This window comes from Muscardinus avellanarius (assembly GCF_963383645.1).
Source record: "Muscardinus avellanarius genome assembly, chromosome: 3".
Lineage (NCBI taxonomy): Eukaryota > Metazoa > Chordata > Mammalia > Rodentia > Gliridae > Muscardinus > Muscardinus avellanarius.
Window position 1 is genome coordinate 42,487,468 of NC_137788.1, and position 27,251 is coordinate 42,514,718.

At 34.0% G+C, this 27,251-nt stretch overlaps 1 protein-coding gene across 1 annotated transcript in view; it reads right to left on the bottom strand.

The window, feature by feature from the left end:
* AGBL4 (AGBL carboxypeptidase 4) overlaps positions 1–27,251 on the bottom strand; it is a gene marked incomplete at both ends in the record, with an annotated part of 1,136,473 nt that overhangs the window by 961,477 nt on the left and 147,745 nt on the right. Inside the window, 2 exon segments of the mRNA XM_080691412.1 lie at positions 14,064–14,072; positions 14,074–14,225. Coding sequence (XP_080547538.1) covers positions 14,064–14,072; positions 14,074–14,225 — 161 coding nt within the window.

The window sequence follows — 27,251 nt, forward strand, 5'->3', positions numbered from 1 at the left end:
GGAGGTGTGAAACGACATTGCCTCTGCAGAGAACCCCAGAGGTCCAACAGGTATTTAAGGTAAGGCAAACTGGATGAGGACCAGGCCATTGAGAGTGGCATACTCTAGGCTAAGAAGTGTGGACTTTTCTCTATAGCCAGTAGGGTAAAGTTGAAGAGATTTAGCAGTGGAGTGAAAATTTCAGAATTGCTCTTTATATAGAGTATTCTAGGTTCAGTGTAAAGGATGTACTTTAATAGTAAGACTAGACAACGCAACAGGTTGGAACACAACTGTCATCATCCAGGCAGCCTACATCAACAGACTGAACTTGAATTATATTAGCAGAGACAGCACTGATCAATTTGAGAAATGACTTTAAATGTGCTAGATTCAGAAACAAATTTGATTTCCTTACCTAGAAAATAACAGTACTAACCTCTCAGGATCATTTCAAATACTGAATATAAAACATCTACCAAAGTACTGGCCCAGTATTAGTCAACAAGAAGTGGTGATAACAGGTCCCATGATTACTATTTTTAGGTATGGACCCATAAAAAAGGAGTGTGAGATAACACCCACATTTCTGGTTTGAGGCTGCATGGTGAGTAGTATCAGTTAATGCAATAAAAAATATAAAGGTGGTTTAACAAGGAAAGAGAAGGAGCTCACTTTTAAGTTTCAAGATACTTGTGGGGCATTAAGTGATGATATAGAATAGGCAGTTGAATACAAGAGAGATTTTCAAGTAGAGATACAATTGGTTATATGAAAAAGAGTTTTATGTTACATGACATAATTACATGAGACAGAATCATTGTGAATATCAATGTTGTAGAAAATTTAGAAGAGATAAAAATAATATGAAGGAGAATTGGAATAATTAAGCAGGCAGATAAAAGGAGAATCAGTGAAAAATATGAAAGTAATGTTATTTCTAACAGTAAATATAAATAATATTAAATGCAAAATAAATTAAGATAGTGGGTACAATATACCTATTAAGTTCAACAATAAAAAATAATTCAAAACATTCACAACTATTACAATTATCATAGAGAAAATGCTGTTTGTGGTGGGGTTTTGGGTATTGGGCCACTCTACCTCTGAGCTAAATTTCCAGCCTTTTTCATTTTTTATCTTGAAACAGGGTCTCACTAGGCTTGCTAAATTGCTGAGGCTGCCTTCAAACCTTAGAACCTCCTGTCTCCGTTTCCCAAGTATTGAAATTACAAGGGTGTACAATGACATCTAGCTGTGAAAGTGCTTTTTCGATAAATACTACAAATTTTAATGACAGTTGAGTTTAAATTTTATTCCTCTCATTTTAAATTATGGTAATAGTATGTGGTATACATGATGTCATGAGAAAATATACAAACATTATAAACACAAATTCATTTCTGTATATATGACATGGTTAAAAGTATGGGAGCAAATAATTCTAGGCAGAGTATTTTGATTCATTACTAGTTCCCAGAAACTAAAATGTACCTGTAATGTAAGAGAATTAAAATGCATTCATGTATGCAACATTTACCCTAAAGTTGAAATAATATAATTTCTATGCAAATTCTTTAAGCTTTCCATTATCTTTTGTACATTGAATACCATTCTATGTCTGAATATTTACTCAAACTAAGCACTTCTAGCACTGTGAAATATAGCTAACATATTATAATCCTAAAGTAAAATAAAAAATTTCTCAAGTAAATGTGTCATCAACTCCAACTCAACAAATAAAGTTACTAAAATTTCTTAAACATTGATGAACAATCTTCAGTAAAACACTTAAAAGTAAAGAGTATAATTTCAAATTTAAAAGTGAATAAACTAGTGTTTGGAAAGGTTTGTAACTTATCCAAGAACACAAAGCCAGCAAGTACCAAAAGTAAGACTCTAGTACAAAAAGCCCATGCTTCTTGCCACTACACTTGTATTTGAGAGAGTTCTTATCTCCTTTACTTCCTTTCCTTTTTTAATAGTTTTATTTTATTGGTGTGTTGTAATCACACATCTTGATGAAGTTCAGAGTGGTGGAGGCATACATGCACACAGCACTCCTAAAGACTCCCCTCCCCTTCCCTCTCTCTACCCTCCCTCTTTCCTCCTTCCCATGCTCAGCATAGTGATTGACTTTGATAAGTTTGTGTATCTAAATCATGTCTCCTGAATTCTTTTCCTCTCCCTCCCTCCCATTTCCCTCAGTTAGGTCACCTATATATTTTCTCCCTAGCTTCCGCATATTAGGTAAAACATCTGACTTTTCACTTTGGGGACTGACTAACCTCACTTAGCATAATGTTCTCCACTTCTATACTTTTCCCTGCAAATTACATTATTTTGTTCTTCTTTATGGCTAAGTAAAATTTCATTGTGTACATATCCCATAGCTTTGTAATTCATTCTTCTGTTGATGGACATTTCCACTAGTTCCATGGTCTGTCAATTGTGAAACTAAACTTAGACACAAAACTTCTAAAAAAATATTAGCAATGCATATTTAAAACCACATTAAGAAAATTATACATCATGACCCAGGTTCATCCAAGGGATGCAAGGCTGGTTCGACATATAAAAAGCAATCCATGTAATTCAACACATAAACAGAACTAAAGACAAAAATCATATGATCATTTCAGTAGACACTGAAAAAGCATTCAACAAAATCCAATACCCACTCATACTATAGAAGGAACATACCTCAACATCATAAAGGCAATATATAGTAGGCTCACAGCCACTATTATATTAAATGGGGGAAAACTACAAGAGTTCCCCCTAAAAACAGGAGCAAGACAAAGATGTCCACTATCACCACTCCTTTTCAATATAGTACTTGAGACTCTAGCCTGAGTGATAAGGCAAGGAAATAAAAGGACTATAAATAAGAAAATAAGAACTGAACCTATCTTTATCTCCAGATGAAATGATATTTTATGCCGGGCGTGGTGGCGCACGCTTGTAATCCCCACGCTTAGGAGGAGGAGACAGGAGGATCACGCAGGTTCGAAGCCAGCCGCACAGGCTTAAGAGGCCCTGTTTCCAAAAATAAAATATAAAATAGGTCTGGGAGTGTAGCCCGGAGGTAGAAGGGCTTCCAGGAACCCCAGTATCACCAAAATAAATAAATAAATAAATAAATAAATAAATAAATAAATAATATTATATTTAGAAGACCCAACGAACTCAAAGAAAAGGCCTATAGAATGATCAACAAATTCATCAATGGGTCTGGATACAAAGTCAATCTTTAAAAAAAAAAAAAACCAACCAGAAGCTTTTCTGTCAGGCGTGGTGGCCCACCCTTGTAATCCCTGCACTTGGGAGGCGGAGACAGGAGGATCACACAGGTTCAAAGCCAGCCATGCTGGCTTAGGAGAACCTGTTAGCAAATGAAAAGTATAAAATAGGTCTGGGAGTGTACCCCGGAGGTAGAAGGGTTTCCAGGAACCCCAGTACCACCAAAAAAATATAAAAAAAAATGTAAAAATAAAGAGCCTGTTTATTTCCTTGGTTTCTTTGGTTGTTTTATTTCTTCCTACCCCCTTCCACTTATGAGTTGTTCTTCTTTTTCTTTTTGTTTTTTGTGATCCTAGCATTGAACAACATTTAATTCCATAAAATAGAATACATGTTCCAAAGTACTAAGCAGAAAATGTTATTTGTGTTTTGTATTTTTTCTTATTTTATGTTTGTTTTAATTGGGGGGGGGCAGGTACTAGAGTATCTCCCAAGTTCTTTCCAAACAACTGGGATTATAGGTACATATCACCATGCCTTACTTTCTTTTCTTAATCTTATTTTTAAATTTTATCTTTTGTGTCTTTATTCAGAAGATCTTAGAATATTTTTATATTAATCTTTTATATGTAATACATTGTAAAAATATATTTCCCAGGATAATGCGTATCTTTCAACTTTGGATGTTTTGTCACATAGATTTTATTTTTACAAACTCAAAGATATCATTCTACAGATAATTTTTCTTTTCTGTTTCTTTCATAAGAAATTTCATTCTACTTTCAAAGTCAATAAAAGATTTTATATTTAATTTTAAATGTTTTCACATACGTCTTTAATCCATTGATAAGGTTTTTAAAACTGTGAAATAGGAGTATTTTGCTACACATACATCTTGCTATTCCTATTATTTCATAGTACAATTTAAGTCACATACTAAATCCTCTTATTTAAATATCCTTGTTTTTGACTTTCATTCTGTTCATTAGACTGTGTATATTCTTAATGCCAATGACATTTTTTTTTTTATTATCTGACATGGAGGACAGAAGCAAAAGAGAGGGAGTGAGAGGTGGTTGAACTCAGGGCCACAGACCCAGGGACCCACCATCTTCAACCACAACCTACAAACCGAGGTCACCACCAAATTATAACTCTCATGATTTAATAATATCAATCCTGAATATTAATAGGTGAGCCCTTTAGGGGAACTTCTATATCTACATATAACAGTCTTCAATTCTCTCTTCCTCTGTTATTCTTCCTCATCCTCAATGATTGTTTTTCAGGCTTCACTTTCATTTTCCCATTATATATTGAGATAATCTTCCCACCACTCTGACTTCCCTGGGTTATCCCTCTTCAATGACCCGTTCCTTCATTTTACTTCAGGTAGTTTACTCGAATAGTCATTATCTACACCTTGGTGTTACCAATACTTACAATAACTGTAACTCCTTCAACTTTCTTTCATATAATATCCTGACTCCAAAACTTCTATGACTTCATTAGAATCTCCAACAAAAGTAAATGAAGTTCTAATCTATGTCTTCTGTCCAGCTGTAATTACTAGAATATCTTTTTATTTTCTATCTTCAGTGCACTTATCAAGTTTTCTCTACTCCTTAATCATTTTGCTACTCCTTGTTTTTTTTAATGTACTTTCTCTCTTTCACAGATTTATTGTATGTGTCCTATATTGTCCCATCCCTCTTTTATTTTGTGACATATATAGTTAAAAATAGTCTGCCTCCAGTCATGTTAGAGTATTTGGTACTGAATTATCTTCCCACTATAAATAATAGGAACAATAGACAAAATATATAACAGATGTTTTAAGACACTGGGCAACAAATGACTCATGACTGATCCCTGAGAGGAGGGAAAAAATGCAATAAAGCCTATGATCACGAAGGTTTTCTGTCTGGAGGCACATTCTGAACTATGTTTTGATAAAAAGAAACTTGTGCAAAACATGGGTGTCACACTGAGTTGAAAAAAGCAGATGTTAGAGTCCAAGGAGTACAGGTGGAGATGATATAACTGGAATTATGGGAGAAAAAAATTGTATTGAAAAAGAAAAAAATTCAGCACAGGAAAAAGTTCCAGACATGTGCAGAGGATTCCAGTTAATTATTTGCCTTAGTGTAAAGCTATATGTGCATAAGGTAGGAATCTATAAGAATAGGTAAAGAACAATTGCCAGAAAGCATTTCCAGGAACTGCAATTTTTAAGTAGTTCTAAGAATTGTTCCCAGAACTCACAAAGAGAGGAAACATTCAGATCCAAATAATCAGAGTGGAAAATGTCAATAAACACTTTAGTAGATGTTTTATAAGGGTCATGCTTTATTAATAGGGTGAAGATAGCCCAACTTAGCAATAATTAAAAACCAGCCTGATGACCAAGATGAAGTAACTGGTTTGTATCTACCCTCCTAATAAGACAACCAAAAATAAATAAAATAACTTGAAATTGAATAAAATATGTATTTGTTTTATTTAGACAATGAACAACAGGCATAAAAACCTAGGATCTGTAAAATAATGGAAACATATGACATCATTCCTATTTTCAGCTTGGCTTTTAAGATACAGAACTTGGAGATGCTTAGGTTGTAACCAGACACAACAGAGAGACCTCACTGAACATATGGAACCTTCAGTAGATACTCTAGAAGGGTCATGTCTGAGGAGTAGGGCTCGACTAGCCTCACTACATTAGGTCTGCCCTAACAAAGTTTTTAAGTAATCCTCAGAAGGATCAAACTGTTTCACAAGTAACTTAACTGCCTCCCAGGGAAAAATAAATAAATAAATAAATAAATAATAAATAAATAAATAAATAAACAAACTTGACAATTTTTAAAGAAAGAAAAAACTCTAAAAACTCCACGATATAACAATTATTATTTTCAGCTCCAATAAAAATACTAAATATGCAAAGAAAAGTAGGACTTATAAAAATTTCTCCGAGGTTTCTCTCCTCCTTCCCCTTCCCCTTCCCCTTCCCCTTCCCCTTCCCCTTCCCCTTCCCCTTCCCCTTCCCCTTCCCCTCCTCCTCCTCCTCCTCCTCCTCCTCCTCCTCCTCCTCCTCCTCCTCCTCCTCCTCCTTCTTCTTCTTCTTCTTCTTTTTCGGATCTGGGGCTGGAACCCAGGAGTATTCTACCTCCAAGCTACACCCCCAGCCCTATTTATTTATTTATTTATTTATTTATTTATTTATTTATTTTTGGTGCTACTGGGGTTTCTGGAAACCCTTTCACCTCTGGCTACATTCCCAGACCCATTTTTATACTTTTTTATTTGGAAACAGGGTCTCTTAAGCCCAGCACAAGCTGGCTTCGAACCTGTGCAATCCTCCTGTCTTCGCCCCTCAAGGGTGGGGATTACAAGCATGCACCACCACGCCTGGTTTATTTTTTATTTTTGAAACAGGGTCTCACTAAGTTTGGGAGAACTTCACTAAGTAGCTGAGGCTGTCCATGAACCACGATCTTCCGGTCTCAGCCTCCCAAATGCTGAGATTACAAACATGCGCCACTACACCCAGCTTTAGAGGTTTCTATGTGGATATTATAAATATATTCAAGATTTTTATAGGTACATTCAATAATTTAATAAAAATGCGATGAGAAAAATTGAAGATATAAAAAATCACTAAGTAGATACTCTCATTTATTGGTGGTAGATAAAAGGATTACAGCATTTGGTGAAAAGATGAAGGTGGTTGGTACAAAAGATTTTTTGGAGTGACAGAGATGTTTTATATTTTGATTATCATATAATTTAATCTGATTACTTGGAAATTTTATCTGATTTCTACCGCTAAATTTCTAATTTGTCCTGTAGATCTCTGTTATTCTGTGTTGTTGGGTTCTGTTATTATGGGGTTGTGGGACTCAAGTTTTTTTAGAAAGCAAAATAATAATAAAATAATTCTTAAGAATAAAAAATAGTAGTCAGGCAAGGCTAAGACAGGGATGAACACAGGTTGGCAGCCAGCCTCAGCTACTCAGTAAGGCCCTCTGAAATTTAGTGAGACTCTGTTTTAAAGTAAAGAACAAAAAATAGGGCTGTGGGTATAGCTCAGAGGTATAAAAGGAAAATTCCTAATATTCAATCCCCAGTACCTCACACAAAAAAGAAAAAACAAAAATACAACTTTGGTTAAATTAAACTTTCTCCCTACTCTGCATCTGAAGCCTTGTAACTAAATAGGATAAATGACAACAAACATTCATACTGTTTTTTGTCCCTTTGAAGTTATGTTTGTATATTTGTGTTATCCTTATTATTGGTCAACAGTCATATTATTACACCTTAGTTAATTTACTCTTTTGCCTTCCTTAATGACTATTATACTTGTTTTACTCCAAGTCTCCATTATCTATCAATCTCCTTATCATCAATCTCAGCTGATAACTTTTTCTCCTATTTCACTGAGAAATTTGAAAACTGAAGAAATGAGAAAACCTCCACAGATAACTTTCACTAATTCTATACACTTACAAGTATCTGCTCCAACTTTCTCCTCCCTCCAATCTATTGCTACATAAGAAATATCTCCATTGTTGGTGAGATTGTAAATTAGTGCAACCACTTTGGAAAACAGTATGGAGGATCTTCAGAAGAATGAAATGAACCTACCATATGATACAGCAATACCACTTCTGGGTATCTACTCCTAAAGAATGAAAACCAAACTACCAAACATTCACAATTGCCAAACTGTAGAACCAGCCAAGATGTCCATCAACAGATAAATGGATTACAAAAACATGGGATATATACACAATGGAATTTTAATCAGCCATAAAGAAGAATACAATCACATCATTTATAGGGAAATAGATGTAACTGGACAACAGTATGCTAAGTGAGATTAGTCAGTCACGAAAAGTAAGAAATTGTATGCTCTACCTAATATGTGAAAGCTAAGGAGAAAAAGAGTCATAGGAGAAACTCTAGATGAAGGAGGAGAACCCATAGATGAGCAAATAAGGAGGCCTAACTGGGGTTGATATAAGGGGGGAAGAGGAAAATTCCTAATATGCATGATGTACATTCCCAAACATATCAAAGTCAATCACTAAGCCAAACATGAGCTGAAGGGAGGGAGAGGAATGGGGTAGGAATTGGGTAAGGGGTGAATGAGTGATATGTACATGTAAGCCTCTACCATCTTGTACTCATACATCAAGATGTATGACTACTATGCACCAATACTAAAGAAAAAAGAAAAAAGGAATATCTCTGCTTCCATCTAAAGTCAATCCTTCAATTTATGAGCTATCTCCTCTTAATATTTACAAACACCATTTCAGAAATTATTCCTTTTCTCTCTCCTCCATTGTTTGATGTGTACTAGATAATTCCAATCAGGATATAAGCATGTTTTTCTTCCACTTCATAATTTTTTGCCTCTACTTTTTTTTGGTGGTACTGGGGTTCCTGGAAACCCTAGTACCTCCAAGCTACACTCCCAGACCTATTTTTTTTTAATATTTTTATTTGGAAACAGGGTCTCTTAAGCCAGCATGGCTGGCTTCGAACCAGTGCAATCCTCCTGTCTCCACCTCCCAAGCACGAGGATTACAAGCGTGTGCCACCATGCCTGGCTTGTCTCTACTTTTTATATCCATTATAATTTCATTTCTTTAGTGCCCTTTGAAGCGAGTCTCTTTTTAAAAAGTAGCCTGGAAGCTGGATGTGGTGAAACATTCTTGTAATCCCAGTACTTGGAAAGCTGAGAAAGGAGGAACACAGGTTCTCAGCCAATCTCATTAACTTATTGAGGCCATCCACAACCTAGCAAGACCCTGTTTCAAAACAAAAAATAAAATAGAGCTGGGGTATAGTTCAGAGGTAGAATTCCTGGTTTCAAGTCTCAGTTACACACACACACACACACACACACACACACACACACACACACAAGTTACCTTCATTATGTCTCCAAAGCTCCCTTCCTATTCTCTCTAATGTCTACTCTATCATTCTATCTCCAAACTTCCCTTTGTCAAAAGCATCAATGATCTCAACATTCCCAAATACAATAATCAGTCTAGATAACGGAAGAGAATCTTCAGTGGAGCCAGGGAGGTGGTCTAGGAGAAGAGGAAGACTGGGGGTTAATTAATGAAAATACTACCATATCAATGTCAATCTCAGTATTCTGTATTGGGAAGGGTAGAAATGGGGGGGCACCAAGTACTGTGTGCATGAATGTATGTCACCGTCAACACAACTTACATTATGATATGAAACTATAATGCACCAATAAAAGCACATTATAAACAACAAAAAAGAAATTTGGAAAGTACCTGAAGACATAAATCCAGTTCCCTACTGATAAAACAGGTCAACACAGTAGACAGACTTTCAGAAAAAAAAGGAAAACAAAATGGTATAAATATTGGGAAAGTAATTTAGAAATATGCACAAGGGGTCTTTAAAATGTATATATCCTTTGTCCACTAGTTCCCCTAATAAGAATTTGTTCTTAAAAAGCAAAATTACATTTTGGTAACAGTAACTCCATAAAAGATATTCACTATAGTGCTACTCATAAAAAGATATAATAGAAAATATTATTCATGTCCAAGAGTAAGAAAGTGGCCCAAGAGTAAATACCTGTTTGACAGCCATGTTTATTAAGTTTTTAATGATATAAAATTGCTTGGGATAATGTTTAGGCTATTTAGAAACAATACCTAATAGATGCATATGGATAATTCAAATTTAATTATGCTCCTAAAATAAAGTAGAAAATATATAAGCTTAGAAATAAACATGCCAGAAATTAATAGTATTTGCTTTTGGCAAATACTGATGATGTTGATGGTGGTGGTGGTGGTGATGGTGGAGAATGTGCATAATTTTTCTCTGTTTCTCATAATTATCTGTATTTTCCAAGTTGACAATATTAAGAATTGACAGCGTTTGTAATCATAATTGGAAAAGATAAAGGCAAAGAGATAAAAATAATATAAAGGGGAATAAACAAGGCCAGGCATACCACTTTATTTCCTCTTATTGGCTAAAGTTTTATCATGAGTATTTAAATAAAAAATTTGCTTTCACATCACAAAAGTGTTCTGATATGTCAATAATAAATTTCCACATAAAAATATTTAATATCAGTTTTTCAGAGAGAAAATTCCTTTTTCATAAAGGTATAAGGACATTTAGTTTTCATCAACTCTTGAAAATATACTACTTAGCAACTACTTTACGGTATTAATATTATCAGTCCTTGAATACAGCACCACATGTTCCAAGCTTTTATCACTTTCTGAAAGTATCAAGAAAGGTAACCACAAAGCTAGACCTGTGTATATAGTATATCTGGAGCTTCAATTTTTAACATTCGTTTAATGAAATCAGCTTGTGATGACTAATAATTTTTTGTCTACTCGTACAAGGTCCTAAATAAGGTTCTTGACTAGATTACATTCATGCAGCTTCATTTTAACGGAAATTGGAGAGAGATAGAAAAAGATTAGAGGAAGAAACATTATAAAAATAGACCTCACGAGTCAAACTTAATAGTAAAACCATTCTCTTTCATGTAGACAACCATGAAAACAAATATCCTGTGAGCTGAGGCTATACACTGTATCTTTCCAGTAGATCTTATGCTGTCTTGAGACAGATTTCCATAACTATATAATGTAATTACAATTTATGAGACAGTGGCCCATAGAAAAGTCTGATAAAGCATCAGGCTCCAGCAAGCCAGATAAACATGTTTATGATTTCTAACTAACAAGGAGGGGATAGCACTGGATATGTAGATAGAACTCAGAGAAACAGAGAAGATATTAGTCCCAACAACTTAAAAATATACATTCATAAATAAATCATGCCCAGCCTCCTTATTATAATAACCCTTTGGAACATATTCATGTTGCTTGCTCATTTAATTGATATCAGAGATTGCTATAAAGGCTGTATACTTTTAACATATAATGTGAAAGTTATAACACTGTAGCTGCAACATTATAAACAATAAAAATGTCACTATAAGCAAAGTAGAAAAGCAAATAAGAAACTGAAATGCATGAGGAACCTATCCAAAAGACTTTCCCAGGTAGCATACCTGACCTCTGATCATCTTATCCCCTACTTCCTTTCTTACAAGTACAAGCTATATAAATATAATCTTTGTAAAGATGAAAGTGAGTGAAAACCTAAGCTGGGAATTAATGTGGCTCAATGTTTAAAAATACAGAATTTCATAGATTTAGTCTTTATTTAGCAAAGGAAATAATGAGGCTGGATGATTCTGTTATTTGAAAATTATTATTTCCTAGACATTATTGGGTTCATAGATGCAGTAACCAAGCTCAAGGTTATATACATGCTATGCGAGAAAAAGAAAAGAGTAATTCTTTTAGTAAATTTAATAATCCTGGTAAATTAAACTGCTTTTATAAAAATGTTTCCCTTCTTTTATGTGAATCAACTGTACTCCAGATTTATTGTTTGTTTTAAAGGGGTGTTATGCCAGGTGTGGTGGCACACACTAGTAATCCCAGTACTTGGGAGGCTGAGACAGGAGGATTGCACAGGTTTGAAACCAGCCTCAGCTTCTTAGTGAGGCTCTCAGCAACTTACTGAGACCCTGTTTCCAAATAAAATATAAAATAGGTCTAGTAGTGTAGCCTGGAGGTAGAAAGCCCCTGGGTTCCATCCCCAGTACCACAAAAATAAAAAGAGGTGTTATGTTTGTGACAATTGTAAGTTACTGACATAATACAAGAACACCTATGGAAGAACAGGAGAGTATATGCTCACCTCATGATAGCAAAAGATCTTTACAGGGGGGCCAAACTGGGAATGCAGACTCAATCTAGTACATGTAGCTAAAGCCTCCTGTTGTGAGCTGTACTCTCTAGACTCAGTAACATAGATTTTGAAAAATGCACTTTGAGATTTATTGATTATTTTGGTGGAAAAAGAAGGACAATCCTAGGGGTCAGGTAAATCTCTGTATAAGTTTTTCTATGGGAAGAAGAGAGAAGCATGATTTCATTATTGTGAAAAGCTGAAAAAGAAATGTTATCATGGGAGAGTAAGTACAGATAAAAATTAAAATTGTCCGGAAGGTACTCTCTGTTTACAATTTAGTTCTTTTATTTTTGTCTCCCTGGTTCTAAAATTCTGACATAAATTATATTTATCAAACATTGATTCCTTCCCATGAGCATCTAAACTTCAGTAAATATTATATAATCTCAAGTCCTATGCCAATGGTATAATGGAGAATTAAGACAATTGGCAGCAAAGAGATGTGGCTGTACCCAGCCTTTTTCACTGAGCCAGGGTATCAGGGACAGCCAACACTGTGTTAAGGAATACTTCAGACACTGATAACGCCTGGTGTGCATTTCAAGTTGCAGTTGACAAAAAGATACAGAAGCATGTGCAATAGATGTTCAAGAGGGGAAATTAAATACGCTCACTTTCTATGAAATATACTAGAAAAAAGACAACCTGAAGAAAGAAGGTACATCTTGGGTTACCAGACTGTGTGTTCAATCTTCTCAAAGAAACTTAAGATCACTAGATCACTAAGTGTGAAAAGGTCACGCAGTCGTTCATGATCAGCTGCCTCAGTATAACAGAATGATAGCTGATTTCTTAGTTTTAGACTTCTACTGTTTATTCAAAGTATTTGTATTTATCTGCCTGTTTTAATTAATACCCTAATGCAAAACAAAATTTAAAAAGGGTATAAAAACATGCACTATGAGAAAATGAAGAAGAAATCAGGGACAAACACATCAATAAATTCAGATCTTTTGCATGTTTGTGTGCGTGTGGTCCTGGTGATTGAATCCAAGGGATATTTTACCTCTGAATTTTACCCCATCCCTTTATTTTTTTATCCTTTAATGTACTTTTACTGGTGTATTACAGTCTCACATCATAATATAGTTCAAAGCCAGGTATAGTGGTACACGCTTGTAATCCCAGTACTTGGGAGGCTGAGACAAGAAGATCATAGGTTCCCAGCCAGCCTCAGCTATTTAGTGAGGCCATTCACAACATAGTGAGACCCTGTTTCAAAATAAAGAATTATCCCTCCCTTCCATCAACCTCCTCTCCTAGAGCCCCTCCATTACTCCACTTGGGTTTCTCCTCAATTATTAAAGAAGAGCAACATTATTATTTTTTTTAATTTTGAAACAGGGTCTCATGAAGTTACTATACTCTAGTCTCAAATCTGCAATCCTCTTGTCTCAGCCTCTCAAGCACTGGGATTTCAGGTGTCCACCATCACACATGGCTAATACATTCAGAATTTTTAAAAGGTTAGCACATATGAGCACAAATAGAAAAGTTTTCCAGAATCACTAAAGAGAGATGTAAAATAGTTTCTGAGTTTCCAGCAATCAAAGCAAAGAGAACATGGGATTAGTTATAAGAATTATATTGTCTTAAAAGTATACACCTTACTATACAGAAGAAGAAAAACTTTTTCTAAAACCAAGGCCTGTAAGAAATGTCTGTCATAGATCTTTACAAAGAAAAAAACATAACAAAGAGTAACCCTACCTACATAAATATAATAAGCCATTTCCAAGATTTCCTTAAGTGTCCCTCAAGAAAGCCCAGAATAGCATGTTAATGATTCAATCAATAAAGAACATTTATTCTCAGATAAAATGAATTATCTAATAACCATCAGATAACAAAAGTCAGCATACCTTAACTATTTCTCTGTATCTCTCAAAACAAAACTCTGTCATTGCTGTAGATATACAAGGACAGATTATAACACACTCAGTTTTTAATATTTCTAAAGGAAAACAAAAGCATATTCTTACCAACACCCCAACCGAAGGCATCCACTACTTCCCTCACCTGTGACTCTTTCACATTCTCCACAGTAAAGTTGAACCAGACACGGAAACGTGGATTACAGGTATCTGGCCTAATGAATAGATCATATTCAAACTCAGAGACCTGGTCCACCCGGCCAAGGTTACCTGGTAATAAAAATTAAGAGAACTGTGTGTTAATAGAAGTTCATGTAGATCCGTGGCAGACACATTTAAATATTATGAGCTCTGATATTAGCAATCATCATCCAGTACTGGGAGGTTCGGCACTCATCATCTATGACGTTGTTAACTCTGAATGCTGCCCAGAGTATAAATAAAGATATCAGCTAGTCCAGGGTGTGGTGCAAGTAGCTCTGCCTGGCCTTTATCTGCAACAACACCCTTCTGTATGACAAGTATCTTTGACAGATTTGAACACTACAAAGAGCCAGTGGTAAACCTACCAAGCCAAGAGAATAATCACAAACTTCAGTTTCCTAGACAGAAAAAATGAGAAGAAAAACTTATATGTGTTATATTAGTTCTTATTATATACATGCTACCTCTAATATAGTGAGCCTTGTTTAACTTTCACAGGTCTGTGTAATTTGCATTGCACTTGTCATATCCCAAAATTCTATCAGTGCATGTTAAAGAATATATAGAGTACGATTTTTAAACAAAAATTAAAAAGTAGTTTCTTCATACAAATAATAATGGCAAATTCACAAACATAAAATTTAACTTCCATTTTCTCTGCCAATAGAACTAGTAGTTATTTAAAATAAGAATTAATGTTTCGCCTCCATCCATTGTCTTTCCTTTAATGAGCAATGAATTACCCATATAAGCAGAGTCTGATGGATTGCCAAACCAGATAATCAACAGCTAAAGGAGAGTCAAGGTGACTCTTGGCAGCATCAAAGCAAACAATTGAGAAGTTAGTAGTGTGCTGTCTTGAAAAGTACAGCAATGCATTGCTTTAAAACAAGCTCTAGTGAGGCCAGTGTGTGGTAACTTAGTGAGACCCTTTGTTTACAAATAAAATGGGCAGAGAGTGTAGCTCAGTGGTAGAACACCTTTAGGTTCAATCCCCAGTACCACAATCAATCAGTCATCATAAATTCTAGTGTATTTGCCTGTAAAAAAAAGGACTCAGAATTAAACTTTACCCTTATATGTACCAAAGTTTTAATTACTTTTTTTGGTAGTTATATTGGAATGTTACCTGTTTGTTTGGGTCTTTTTGTTTGTATTTTTGCATAAACTGTATGTGATAGATGAAGAACTAGCCTGGACTAGGCAGTCAGAATTGCTGGACTCTACTTCAGCTGACTCACTGTGTAACAATAAGTAAGTTTTTATACCCTCTCAGGGTCTCATCTGCAAAATGAGAATATAGAGCTATGTAACCTCTACCTTCTTTCAGCTGTAACCTTCCTTGGCTGTGTGAGTCTAGGATTGATCAGACACTGATCCAATGTAACAGATAATCCCCCAAAACCATACGAATTACCTTTAGGTTGCTTTTATCTGTTCTCATTAAAATTTGTCCTGAGAAGCCAGATTTATTTCTTTTTCCAGAGCCAGGACAATTACCTCCAGTTAAGTATATACGTATTGAAAAACTTATATTGATATGAAAGTACAAACATGAACTAATTAGGACCAAAGACCTTCATCTTGATTTTTCTTTCAGTTGTACTCAGAATTCTCAAGGAGATGGACCACTAGACTAGAAAGAGCTGATATGAATAATAGATAATATAAATTTAGAAAACATAATTATAAGTTGTAATGTTTACTAAAAATTACTATCTTTAAAGCAACAGATAGTGGGAAAGCCACTATTTTTGTCCTCTAAAAGTTTATGATATAAAAATCACATATTAATGTCCACTTGAACATTCAAAGTAAAGCATATTATTGTTTTCTTAATAATCTAACAGTATAATATGCTTTGATAAAGACTATGTCTTTAAATTGCTGCTCCATATAGTATCTGTAAGAATATATGATATGTGTCTATAACTATGCACTTTCAAAATAACTTGACATCATTTATATTAGTAAATCCTTGCCATGACCCAATGATGAGTAAACTGAAATCCAGGAATATTTAGTCCTTGGATAAGTTCATCTTTTAAAGCTCCAGGAAAAGACTTCAATATAAATATTTCTGACTATATTTTATTGCTCTTCAGAATATAACTATAGACAACTAGTTTATTCACTTATTTAATCAGCTATTGACTTTAAAAAGTACTATGCTATGTGTTATAAGTCAGAAAGTAAATCAAACAGATACTGTCTTTGTGTTCACTATGCCTATACTCTCAAAGAATAATAAGCATCTAATCTTTGGTTTTTCATAAGTATTCTGTTGAGGTTATTCACCATTTTTCTGAGGGGTATTCTCTGTATCTGTATGTCATAAAAATATTTTCCTCATATTGTTTGAAATATCTCAACTAAGTATCAGTGTAAGTATAACCTTCTGGAAATAGCTATTTGAATATAAGCTAATGATGCCTCTATATCATCAAATTCCTTTTCATTTAAAAGAAAGCTAACAAGATTGTAAAATGAATAGGATAAACATAAAACAAAACATAAGAAAAAATAAATGTACCAAAACAGAGTGGTAGTTACCACAGGTGGGGGTGAAAATGGAAGTACAGGTCAAGATTAAAGGGTTCAAACTTGCAAATATGTAGAGTGAGTAGTTATAGATTTATAATACGTATATTTGGTGGTACTGGGTTCCTGGAAGCCCTTCTACCTCCGGGCTACACTCCCAGACACCTATTTTTTATATTTTTATTTGGAAACAGGGTCTCTTAAGCCAGCGAGGCTGGCTTCAAACCTACGCGATCCTCCTGTCTCTGTCTCAAAAGCACGGGGCTTACAAGTGTGCACCATCACGCCCAGCCTTATAATGTATATTTTAAGGTTTACAGTTAATGAACTATATTGATCATTAGGGTAGGGGGCCAGGAGTAGATTTTAGGTGTTCTTAACACACACACACACACACACACACACACACACACACACACACACACATCATGGGTGAGTAACAATGTAAGATGACATATATGTTAGTATGTTTGACTTTGATGACCACTTCAGTATGTATAACAAAATATAAAATGCACACTATAAATACATACAAAATAATTGTAAGCAAAAGATAAAAATTGTATTATTGATATTAAAACCACATGTTGCATATAAAGAAAACTTTATACTTAAGTACATGAAAAGATTGAAAGTAAAAAGATGAAAAGTTATAATGAGAATATACTATCTATAAGAAAGCTAATATAGACAAAAGGGATATATATATATATATATATATATATATATATATATATGGAAAAAAAGACAGCCTTTTCAATGAATAGTGCTGGAAAAAATTGGTATCTACTTGTAGAAAAATGGAATTAAAGTATTACCCCTCACCCTGCACAGAAATCAACTTAAGATGAATCAAAGACTTGGAAGTTAGCCCAGAGTCTATGAAACTGTTAAAGGAGGGCATAGCTTGAAGACTCCAACATATAGGCACAGGTAGAAACTTACTCAACAAGACCCCCAAAGCTCAGAAAATTAAAACAAGAATTAATAAGTGGGATGGCATCAAATTAGAAAGTTTCTCCTCATCAAAGGAAATCATCAAGAGTAATGGCAATTGAATTGAATAGACATTTCACAAAAGAAGAGATACAAATGGCCAATAGATATATGAAAAATTGTTCAACATCATTAGCAATCAGGGAGATGAAATCAAAACTACACTGAGATTTCATCTAACCCCAATCAGAATGTCAATCATAAAGAAGTCAAATCACAATAATTGTTGGTAAGGCTGTGGGGAAATAGGAACTCTTCTACATTGTTGGTGGGATTGAAAACTAATCCAGCCACTATGAAGATCAGTGTGAAGAGTTCTTAGAAAACTGGAAATGTATCCACCATATGATCTGGCCATACCACTACTGGGTATCTTTCCAAAGGGGTTGAAACTAGAGAACTATAGTAACATATGCATCCCCATGTTAGTAGCAGCACAATTCACAATAGTCAAACTATGGAACCAACCTAGGTGTCCATCAACAGATGAATGGATTACAAAATTATGGAAAATATACACAATGGAATTCTACTCAGCAATAAAAAAATAAAATTACATCATTTTCAAGAAAGTGGAAGGTCCTGGAGAATAGTATGTTAAATGAAATTAGCCAATCACAGAGTGTGAAGGGTCATTTTTTTCTTTAATATGTGCATGATAGGGAGTAATTGGTATACAAGAGAGACTCCAGATGATGAGAAAAAACCTCAGTGGATCCAGGCAGGAGATATAATGGTATGGGTGGAGGAAGACTTAAGTTTATTAATAGAAATACTACCACAGACTATGTGTATATGTGTGAATATAAACCAACATATGTATATTCATAGTAAAATAAATATATACATATATATGTAGATAGATATAGATTATTGATTTTCACTATTTTATACATATGGCTTTAAATCAATAACATAATTATCTATTTTAAGAAGTTTTTTATAAAGAAAAAAAGCACTTTTTGTGTGTATTTTGTGATACTGGGATTGAACTCAGGGGCTTTATACCTTTAAGCTACACCTTCAGCACTATTTTATTTTTGTTTTTTTTGTAACAGGGTCTCACCAAATTTCAGAGGGCCTCACTAAGTTGCTGAGACTGGCCATGAACCTGTGATCCTCCTGTCTCATCCCCCCAAGTACTACAGGCATTCCTAACTACAGTTGGCTAAAAGCACATTTAAAAAACAAACAAACAAGAGACTCAGATATAAGTAGAAAAGGTTAAAATTTCTTTAAATTGACTCTGTTCTGGTTTGGATATAGAATGTTCCCTGGAAAAGGTATGTCAATATCAAAATGTTCATGGGTGAAATGGTGGGATTATAAGGGTTCTAATCTTCTTAGAGGATTAATCAATTGAAGGATTAATAATTTGGATTTATTGGGTGGTAATGAAAGCAGGTAGAGTGTGAATGGGGGAGGCAGCTCATTGGGGACGTGGTCTTGGGGACTAACATATCCATGGGGGAGTTCTCTCTCTCTCTCTTTCTTTCTCTCCCTTTCTTTCTATCTATCTCTCTCTCTCAGAAAATAAATTTTAAAAGTACCTATTAATATCAAGAATTTTTAAAACACGAGCAAAGATGTAGAATAAGAGGTCCTACCTAGCTCTTGTGCTGCCACAGAAACACTAATTTAACAACCATCCATGGACAAATCCACCTTTATTAGAGTTCCAGAATCTAAGTGAAAGGTTACAACATACTGGTAGAGAACAAAATTAAGAAAAAGTACTCAAAAGAGTAAATTAACAATTCATTTTACCTCTATTATCATTAACCAAAGCAAGCATAGTATATGATAGAGAAAAATCATCTCAGAATGTGATTTTTTCCCCATGGGGAAATAATAAATAAAATGAGTGTCTGATTTTCTGAGCCTGTGGAGATACCAGCTGATAGACTTACTTCTGTCATGTCTAAACTACAATATGAAGGAAATCCATGTAGCTAGATAACTTGGAAGAATCTAAGAAAAAGATTGGGGGCTTTCAACAGCCAGTCCCTGAAGCTCAGCAACCAGCCTGCAAAACGTGGCAGCAGTTGTATACCTTGAAGATCAGGGCAGAGGGCCTACAAACCTTAATACCCCAGAAGTGGGCCTGCTTTTCCAAAACTCCATAACTAAGCCCATTGATGGACATGGAATCTGAGAAGAGGCTGACTATGGAAAGGCTTCTCTGCCAAAGCCAGTCTGAAAAGATTCAAAGAAGTGACCACTTCTTTAAATGGAGATATCTACACAAAGCTACTAGGATTACAAAATAAGTTAAAAAAACATGACCTACCACCAAAGATAAATAAATAAAATATTAGCAACTAACTCTAAAGAAATAGAAATCTATGAGCTATCTGATAAAAAAATTAAAATAACTGTTTGAAAACCAATAACAAAAATAACACAATTTGACTACTAAACAAAATTAGAAATGCAATAGAGACGAAAACCATGAAAAAGAACCAAATATAAATTCTGGCTATAAAGAATACAGTGTATCAACTGACATATTCAACAGAGACCTTCTACAACAATGTCAATCAAGAAGAAGAAAGCACCAGTAAACTTGAGACAAGTCATATAAAACTACACAATTAGATAAGAAGAAGTAATTAATAAAAGCAAAGAAAACCTTAGTATTTGCAAAACATCATCTAATAAACCAATATATTTTAAAACTATGAGTCCCAGAAGAAGAAGAAGGAAAAATGAAGGAATGTTACTTAAAAAAGTAATGGTTGAAAATTTCCCAAACTGAAGAGAGATACAGACATTCAGATCTCTGAAGCCAAAATGACCTCAAATAGGTAGAAATCAAATAAGCCTGTACCAAGACAAATTATAGTTAAGTTGTCAAAAGTTGAAGACAGAGTATATTGAAAGCAACAGGAAAAAAGCAAATTGTTACATACAAAGAAACACTGCCGAGGTGATCAGTGGATTTTTCACAGAAACCTGGAAGGCCAGGAGAAAATAAGACTCTTTCAAACTGATGAAAGAAAACACCAATGACCAAGAACACTACAAACTGTGCTTTTAAAATAATGGAGAAATAAAGACGTCCTCAGACAAACAAAACCTAAGAAAGTTCATTACCACCAATCCTGAGTTACACAAAATACTAAAGGGAACTCAAGTTGAATTGAAAAGATGCTAAACAGCAACACAAATTTACATGAAAATATTAATTTCACAAGTAAAGACAAACAAAGCTCATCAACTTAGGAAAGTTTGATATATGAAATTTTAGCTTTATATTTATCAAGATGTAACTCCATCATAAATTGTATATCATCTAAAATTATGATGGTTTGACTTACATTTTTAACATTATGATGGCTTTATTGGAATATTGAATACATTTTATTATTATATTGTATATTTATGATTGGATTATTGGAACATAAGTTCACCATAAATCAAATGTCATCTATATATAGAAAAGCAAAGAATAAAGTAATAACATAACGGTAGCACATACAAAACTTATAAACCTAATATGATGTTTGAAAGGCAAAAGCAATAACTATAGCCACAAAAGTTGGTTAAAATATGTCATATAAAATAAATATGATGGAAATAACAAATTATGTTGTGGGAAGTAAAAGTGTAGTTTTGTAAGTGGTTGAAGTTGAGTTGTTATCTGTTTAAAATGTACCATAACAACTACAAGATATTTTATGTAAGCCTCATGGTAACCATAAAAAAAACTTATAGTAGATACTAAAGAGAAAAGAATAAAAAAGAGAAAATAATCCAAACAAAAAAGTATATCCAAACAAAAACAAATTATCAAATCACAAAAGGAGAGAACAAGAAAGAAAGAAAAAAAACAAAAAATATAGAACAAAAATGAAGTAAGGCATTAAACAAAAGATAAGCATTGCATGGGTATATTTATTTGAGGTACTTTGACTAGTCAAAATCAGAAGCAAAAAGTGGAATGGTAGCTGGGCATGGTGGCACCCACTTGTAATCCCAGCATTTGGGAGGCTGAGACAAGAAGATCGCAGGTTTGCAGCCGGCCTCAGCTACTTAGGCCCTCTGCAACTCAGTGAGACCCTGTTTCAAAATAAAGGAAAAAATAAGGCTGGGGGTATACCTCAGAGGTAGAATGCCCTTTGGTTCCACCCCCAGTACCACAAAAAAAGGTGGAATGGTCAAATGGTAGTTTCCAGTGGCTAGGTGGAGAGTTTAATCGATAGAATTTTAGTTTTATAAGAAAAAAGAATTATAATGATGAATGGTGGCAATGATTGTGTAGCCCTATACATATATCTAATGTAAATGAATTGTACATTTAAAATTAGTTAATATGATAAATTTTATGTATGCATATTTTACTTTTTTTTTTTGGTGATACTGGGGATGGAACCTTTTTTGGTGGTGCTGGGGATGGAACCCTTCTACCTCCGGGCTACACTCCCAGATCTATTTTCTATTTTATTTGGAAACAGGGTCTCTTAAGCCAGCAAGACTGGCTTTGAACCTGCGCAATCCTCCTGTCTCCCCCTCCCAAGCGTGGGGATTACAAGCATGCACCACCATGCCCGGCGCTATTTTACAATTTTTTAAAGTGAACTAAACTCCCAATCATAAGACAGAATGGCTGACTAAAGAACACACGCATGTGCGCGCACATACACACACACACACACACACACACAAACACACACACCACAAGACCAAGCTGGATATGACCTATAAGAGACTCACATTAGATTAAAGGACATACATAGGCCTAAAGTGAAGAAATAAAAAAAATATTCCAAGCAATCATAAAAAAACTTAGAGCATATGTTTACATCAGACAAAATAGACTTTAAGTAAAAAATAGTCATAAGGGACCAAGAAGGTTATTATAAAATGATCAAAGAGTTCATTTAACATAAGTATACAAAATATAAATATATACATGCATATATATGCAAATAACATAAAAAATCTAAATATATAAAGCAAATAATGATTACATGCTAGGTCACAAAACAAGTTTTAACAAATACAAGACTGAAATAATTTCAAGTATCTTTTCAAACAAAAGTAAAATTAAACTAGAAATCAGTAAAAAAAATGAAAATGGAAAAATCACAAGTATACATCAATTAAACAATATACTTCTAAACAATCATTGGGTCAAAGAATAAATCAAAGGGGAATAAAACATCTTGAAACAAACAAAAATGAAACTCAACATACCAAAGCTTATAAGATGCAACAAAGGTACAACAAAAAGGATAATTAAAATGATAAATGTCTACATTAAAAAAGGAGAAAAGTCAGCCAGGCATGGTGGCATACTCTTATAATCCCAGCATTCTGGAGGCAGAGACGGGAGGATCACGGTTTGAGGACAGCCTCAGCTGCTACTTAGTGAGGCCCTTCGCAGCTCAGCGAAACCCTGTTTCAAACATAAAAAGGACTAAAAATAGGGCTGGGGTGTAGTTTGGAGACAGAATTCCCCTGGGTTCCATTCCCAGTATCAAGAGAGAGAGAGAGAGAGAGAGAGAGAGAGAGAGAGAGAGAGAGAGAGAGAGAGAGAGAGAGAGAGAGAGAGAGAGAGAGAGAGAGAGAGAGAGAGAGAGAGAGAGAGAGAGAGAAAAGGAGAAAAGTCAACTCATGATGGATCCAAAACCTAAAAATTAGACCAGACACTTTTTTTTAGTGAATTTAGAAGAATGCTTAACAGCCAACTCTCCAACATATAGGTACTGGCAACTTTCTCAATAAGGCCCCCAAAGCTCAAGTAATAAAACCAAAAATGAAGAAATAAGATGACATGAAATTAAAAATCTTCAATTATTTCAAATAAAACAGTCAATAGTCTAACAGAGAGTCTACAGAATGGGAGAAAAATCTTAACCAACAACTCCTCTGATAGAGTACTAATATCCAAAATATGTAACAAACTTTAAGAAAACAACACAACAAAACAAATGACCCAATTTAAATATGGGCAATTGAACTGGACAGACACTTTTCAAATGAAGAAATACAATTGTCCAATCAATATATCACTAGCAATTAGGGAAATACAAATCAAAACTACACTGAGATTCATCTAACTCCAGTTAGAATGGCAATCATCAAGAATACAAACAAATTAAATGCTGGTGAAAGTGTAAAGAAATAGAAACTCTTATGCACTGTAAATTAATATAACTACTGTTGAGATCAGTATGGAAGTTCCTCAAAAAAAACTAGAAATATACCACCATATGACCCAGCTTACACCACTGCTGAGCATCTTACTAGCAGAATTATAGTTAGAACACTATAGTAATACCTGTACATCCATATTTATAGCAGCACAATTCACAATACTCAAATTGTGGAACCAACTCAGGTGTCTATCAACAGATAAATGGATAAAAATAATATGATATTTACATAATGAAAGTCTACTCAGACACAAAGGAGAAGAAAATTTTCATTTGTAGAAAAATGAATGGAACTAGAGAATATTATGCTGAGATCTGCAGTCTCAGAAAGTCAAGGGTTGTATGTTTTCTCTCATATGTGGAAGTTAGAGGGAAAAATAGAAACATAGAAACGTTAATAATGTGAATAGAGATCTGTAGAATAGTGGAGATTGGGGGAAGAAGTTGGGAGGGGCAGAGAGGGTTTGAGGAAGGAAACAATTGAAATAATACTATGACAATATATGGAGGTATCACTACCAATTTCACTAACACAGGGAGAAAGAAGTGGGAGTGGGGTGGGATGTGGAAGGAATTACATCAAGAGCTCTAAGCATGTTTGAATTACATTGAACCTATGATATATAATTGCAATGAACTAATAAAAATATCTTTAAAAAGGAAGAAGCTTTCAAATAATTGCACACTTCAAGGAAACAGAAAAAGACTAATAAACTAAGCTAAAAATTAGCACAAGGGAGAAAATAAGATTTAGCACAAATAAATGAAGTAGAAGACAGGAAATAACAGAAAACAAACAAAAATAAGAGCTGTTTTTTAAGGATAAACAGAATAAGTGAAACCTTAACTAAATTAAGTTGAAAAAAAGACAAGACTCAAATCAGAATTAGGAAGGAGACCTTACAACTGATGCCAGAGATAAAAGGGGCTTACAACTGATGCCAGAGATAAAAGGGGCCACAAGAGACTATTATAAATAAACACACTCCAAATTGAGTAATCTCAAGGAAATGGATAAATTCCTAGAAATATACACTCTACTATGTCTGAATAAAGAAATATAGACTCTGAAAGACCAGTAACAACTAGGAATATTGAGTTTGTAACAAAATATCTTCCAAAAAATAAAAGCCTAGGCCCATGCTATGGCCAAGAATGTTCACATTCACTATTTCTATTCAACATGTACTTAAAGTCCTAGCCAAAGAAACTGGACAAGAGAAAGAAATAAAGAATATCCAAATTGGAAAAAAGAAGTTAAATTATTCCTGTTTGTGGATTATATCATCACATATATAAAATATCCTAAACATATCACCAAAAATTTATTATAACTAATAAACAAATATAGTAAAGTTGCAGAATACAACACCAATATATAAAAATTAATAGTGTTCCTATATGCTAACAACGGCCTATCTAAAAATAAATTAAGAAATCAATCTCTATATAATAACTTTAAAATATATAAAATACATAGAAATAAATTTAACCAAGAAGGTAAAAGTCTTCTACAAATAAACTATAAACCATTGATGAAAGAAATTTAAGAGGACATATATAAATAGAAAGATATTCTATGTTCATGGATTGGAAGAATTAATATTGTCAAAAGATCCATACTACCTAATGTGACCTACAAAATTCAATGCATATACCAACTATATAACTCATTTGCTCTGCTCCTAAAATGATAACCAAGAAAAAACTAAAAACTTATGTCCACACAAAGACTTAAATGTTAATAGAAGTTTTATGTGTAATAGCCAAACACTATATAGCGTAGGAAGTATGGTTAATAATGTTGAACTGAATACTAGAAATTTGATGAAAGGATAGAATTTAGTGTTCTTATAAACCATAAATAATCATGTCTAATGACAAATACATTAATTTGTCTGGCTGTGGTAATCATTTTATTATATATTTGTGTGCATATATATGTATATCTCAAATATCACACTATAAACCATAAATATATAAATATAACTTTAAAATATTAATTAAAAGATTAATATAGGATATCTGGATTGAACTGGCTTATGAATCGCAGCTGTACAATCACTACTTGTGTTATCTTGGGCAAGGTGTCGGTAGTAGTAATAGTAGTAGGTAGTAGTAGTAGTAGTAGTAGTAGTAATGGGGATTGAGTCCAAAGACATTCTATCTCCAACTACACCCCCAGAGCTATATTTTTTTATTTTGCTCTAGAGTCTCACTAGGTTAATGAGAGTCTCACTGTTGGGGCTGTCCTCAAACCTGTGATCCTCCTCTCTCAGGCTCCCAAGTGTTGGGATTACAGGTATGTACCACCATGCCCAGCTTTGGACATATTTTTTAATCTCTTTGTGCTTTAGGTTCTGAAGATGAAACACTAATAAATCTTGAATTTTCACTCTTTAGGTGTATTTCCTTTTTAGATTTTTCAGTTCTCTGCTATTTTTACAGTAACTATCTCATTTCAATTTCCTGCAGGCTAACTTCATTTGTGTGATTGAAATAAAATTGCAGTATGAAAATTCAAATATTGATAATAAGTACATCTTCTTAAGGTTAGATTAAATAGTTTAACATAAAGTTGCTTGGAACAGTATTGTAAACATAGAATAAACATTCATTAACAATTATTAGTGATAGTGTATATATTCCAAAAAAAGACATAGTTATTTGTATATTTTCAAACTTGAAATAAACATTTGATCCCTCTAAAACTTGCTCTTATATTCAACATTCTGATCGTTTATCCTTGTAATACCTCTTCATAAACTATATGTATTTATTTAATGGCACATAGTATTTCTTTGTATTTACAAAGATAGTACTATTCATCCTTTTTCTGATTTTTCTAATAATACTTTTAATTTCTTCAATAACAAGTTTTGTGACAATGAATAGTGTTGTTTATGTCTCCACGTATACATGTTCATATATCATTCTAGGTCAGAAATCTTTCAACCAGGATAACAGAACCCTACAATCATATGGACATTTCAAAGGATAGTGCATATGTATAGTTTTAGAAATATCAATTTCCCGTTTTTTTGGTTTTGTTTTTTTTTTTTGGTGGTACTGGGGTTCCTGGAAGCCCTTCTACCTCCGGGCTACACTCCCAGACCTATTTTTTACATTTTATTTGGAAACAGGGTCTCCTAAGCCAGCGCGCGCGGCTGGCTTCGAACCTGCGCGATCCTCCTGTCTCAGCCTCCCAAGCGCGGGGATTACAAGCGTGCGCCACCACGCCCGGCTCAATTTCCCGTTTTTTAAATGTGTATATGTACTCATACGTAAAACTAATCTGCCTGGATATATGTTTTAGATTCATGTATCTTGCCGGTTCGTTTATCACCTCTTTCACAACAGCCTTTTTTTTTTTTTTTTTTTTTTTTTTTAGAGA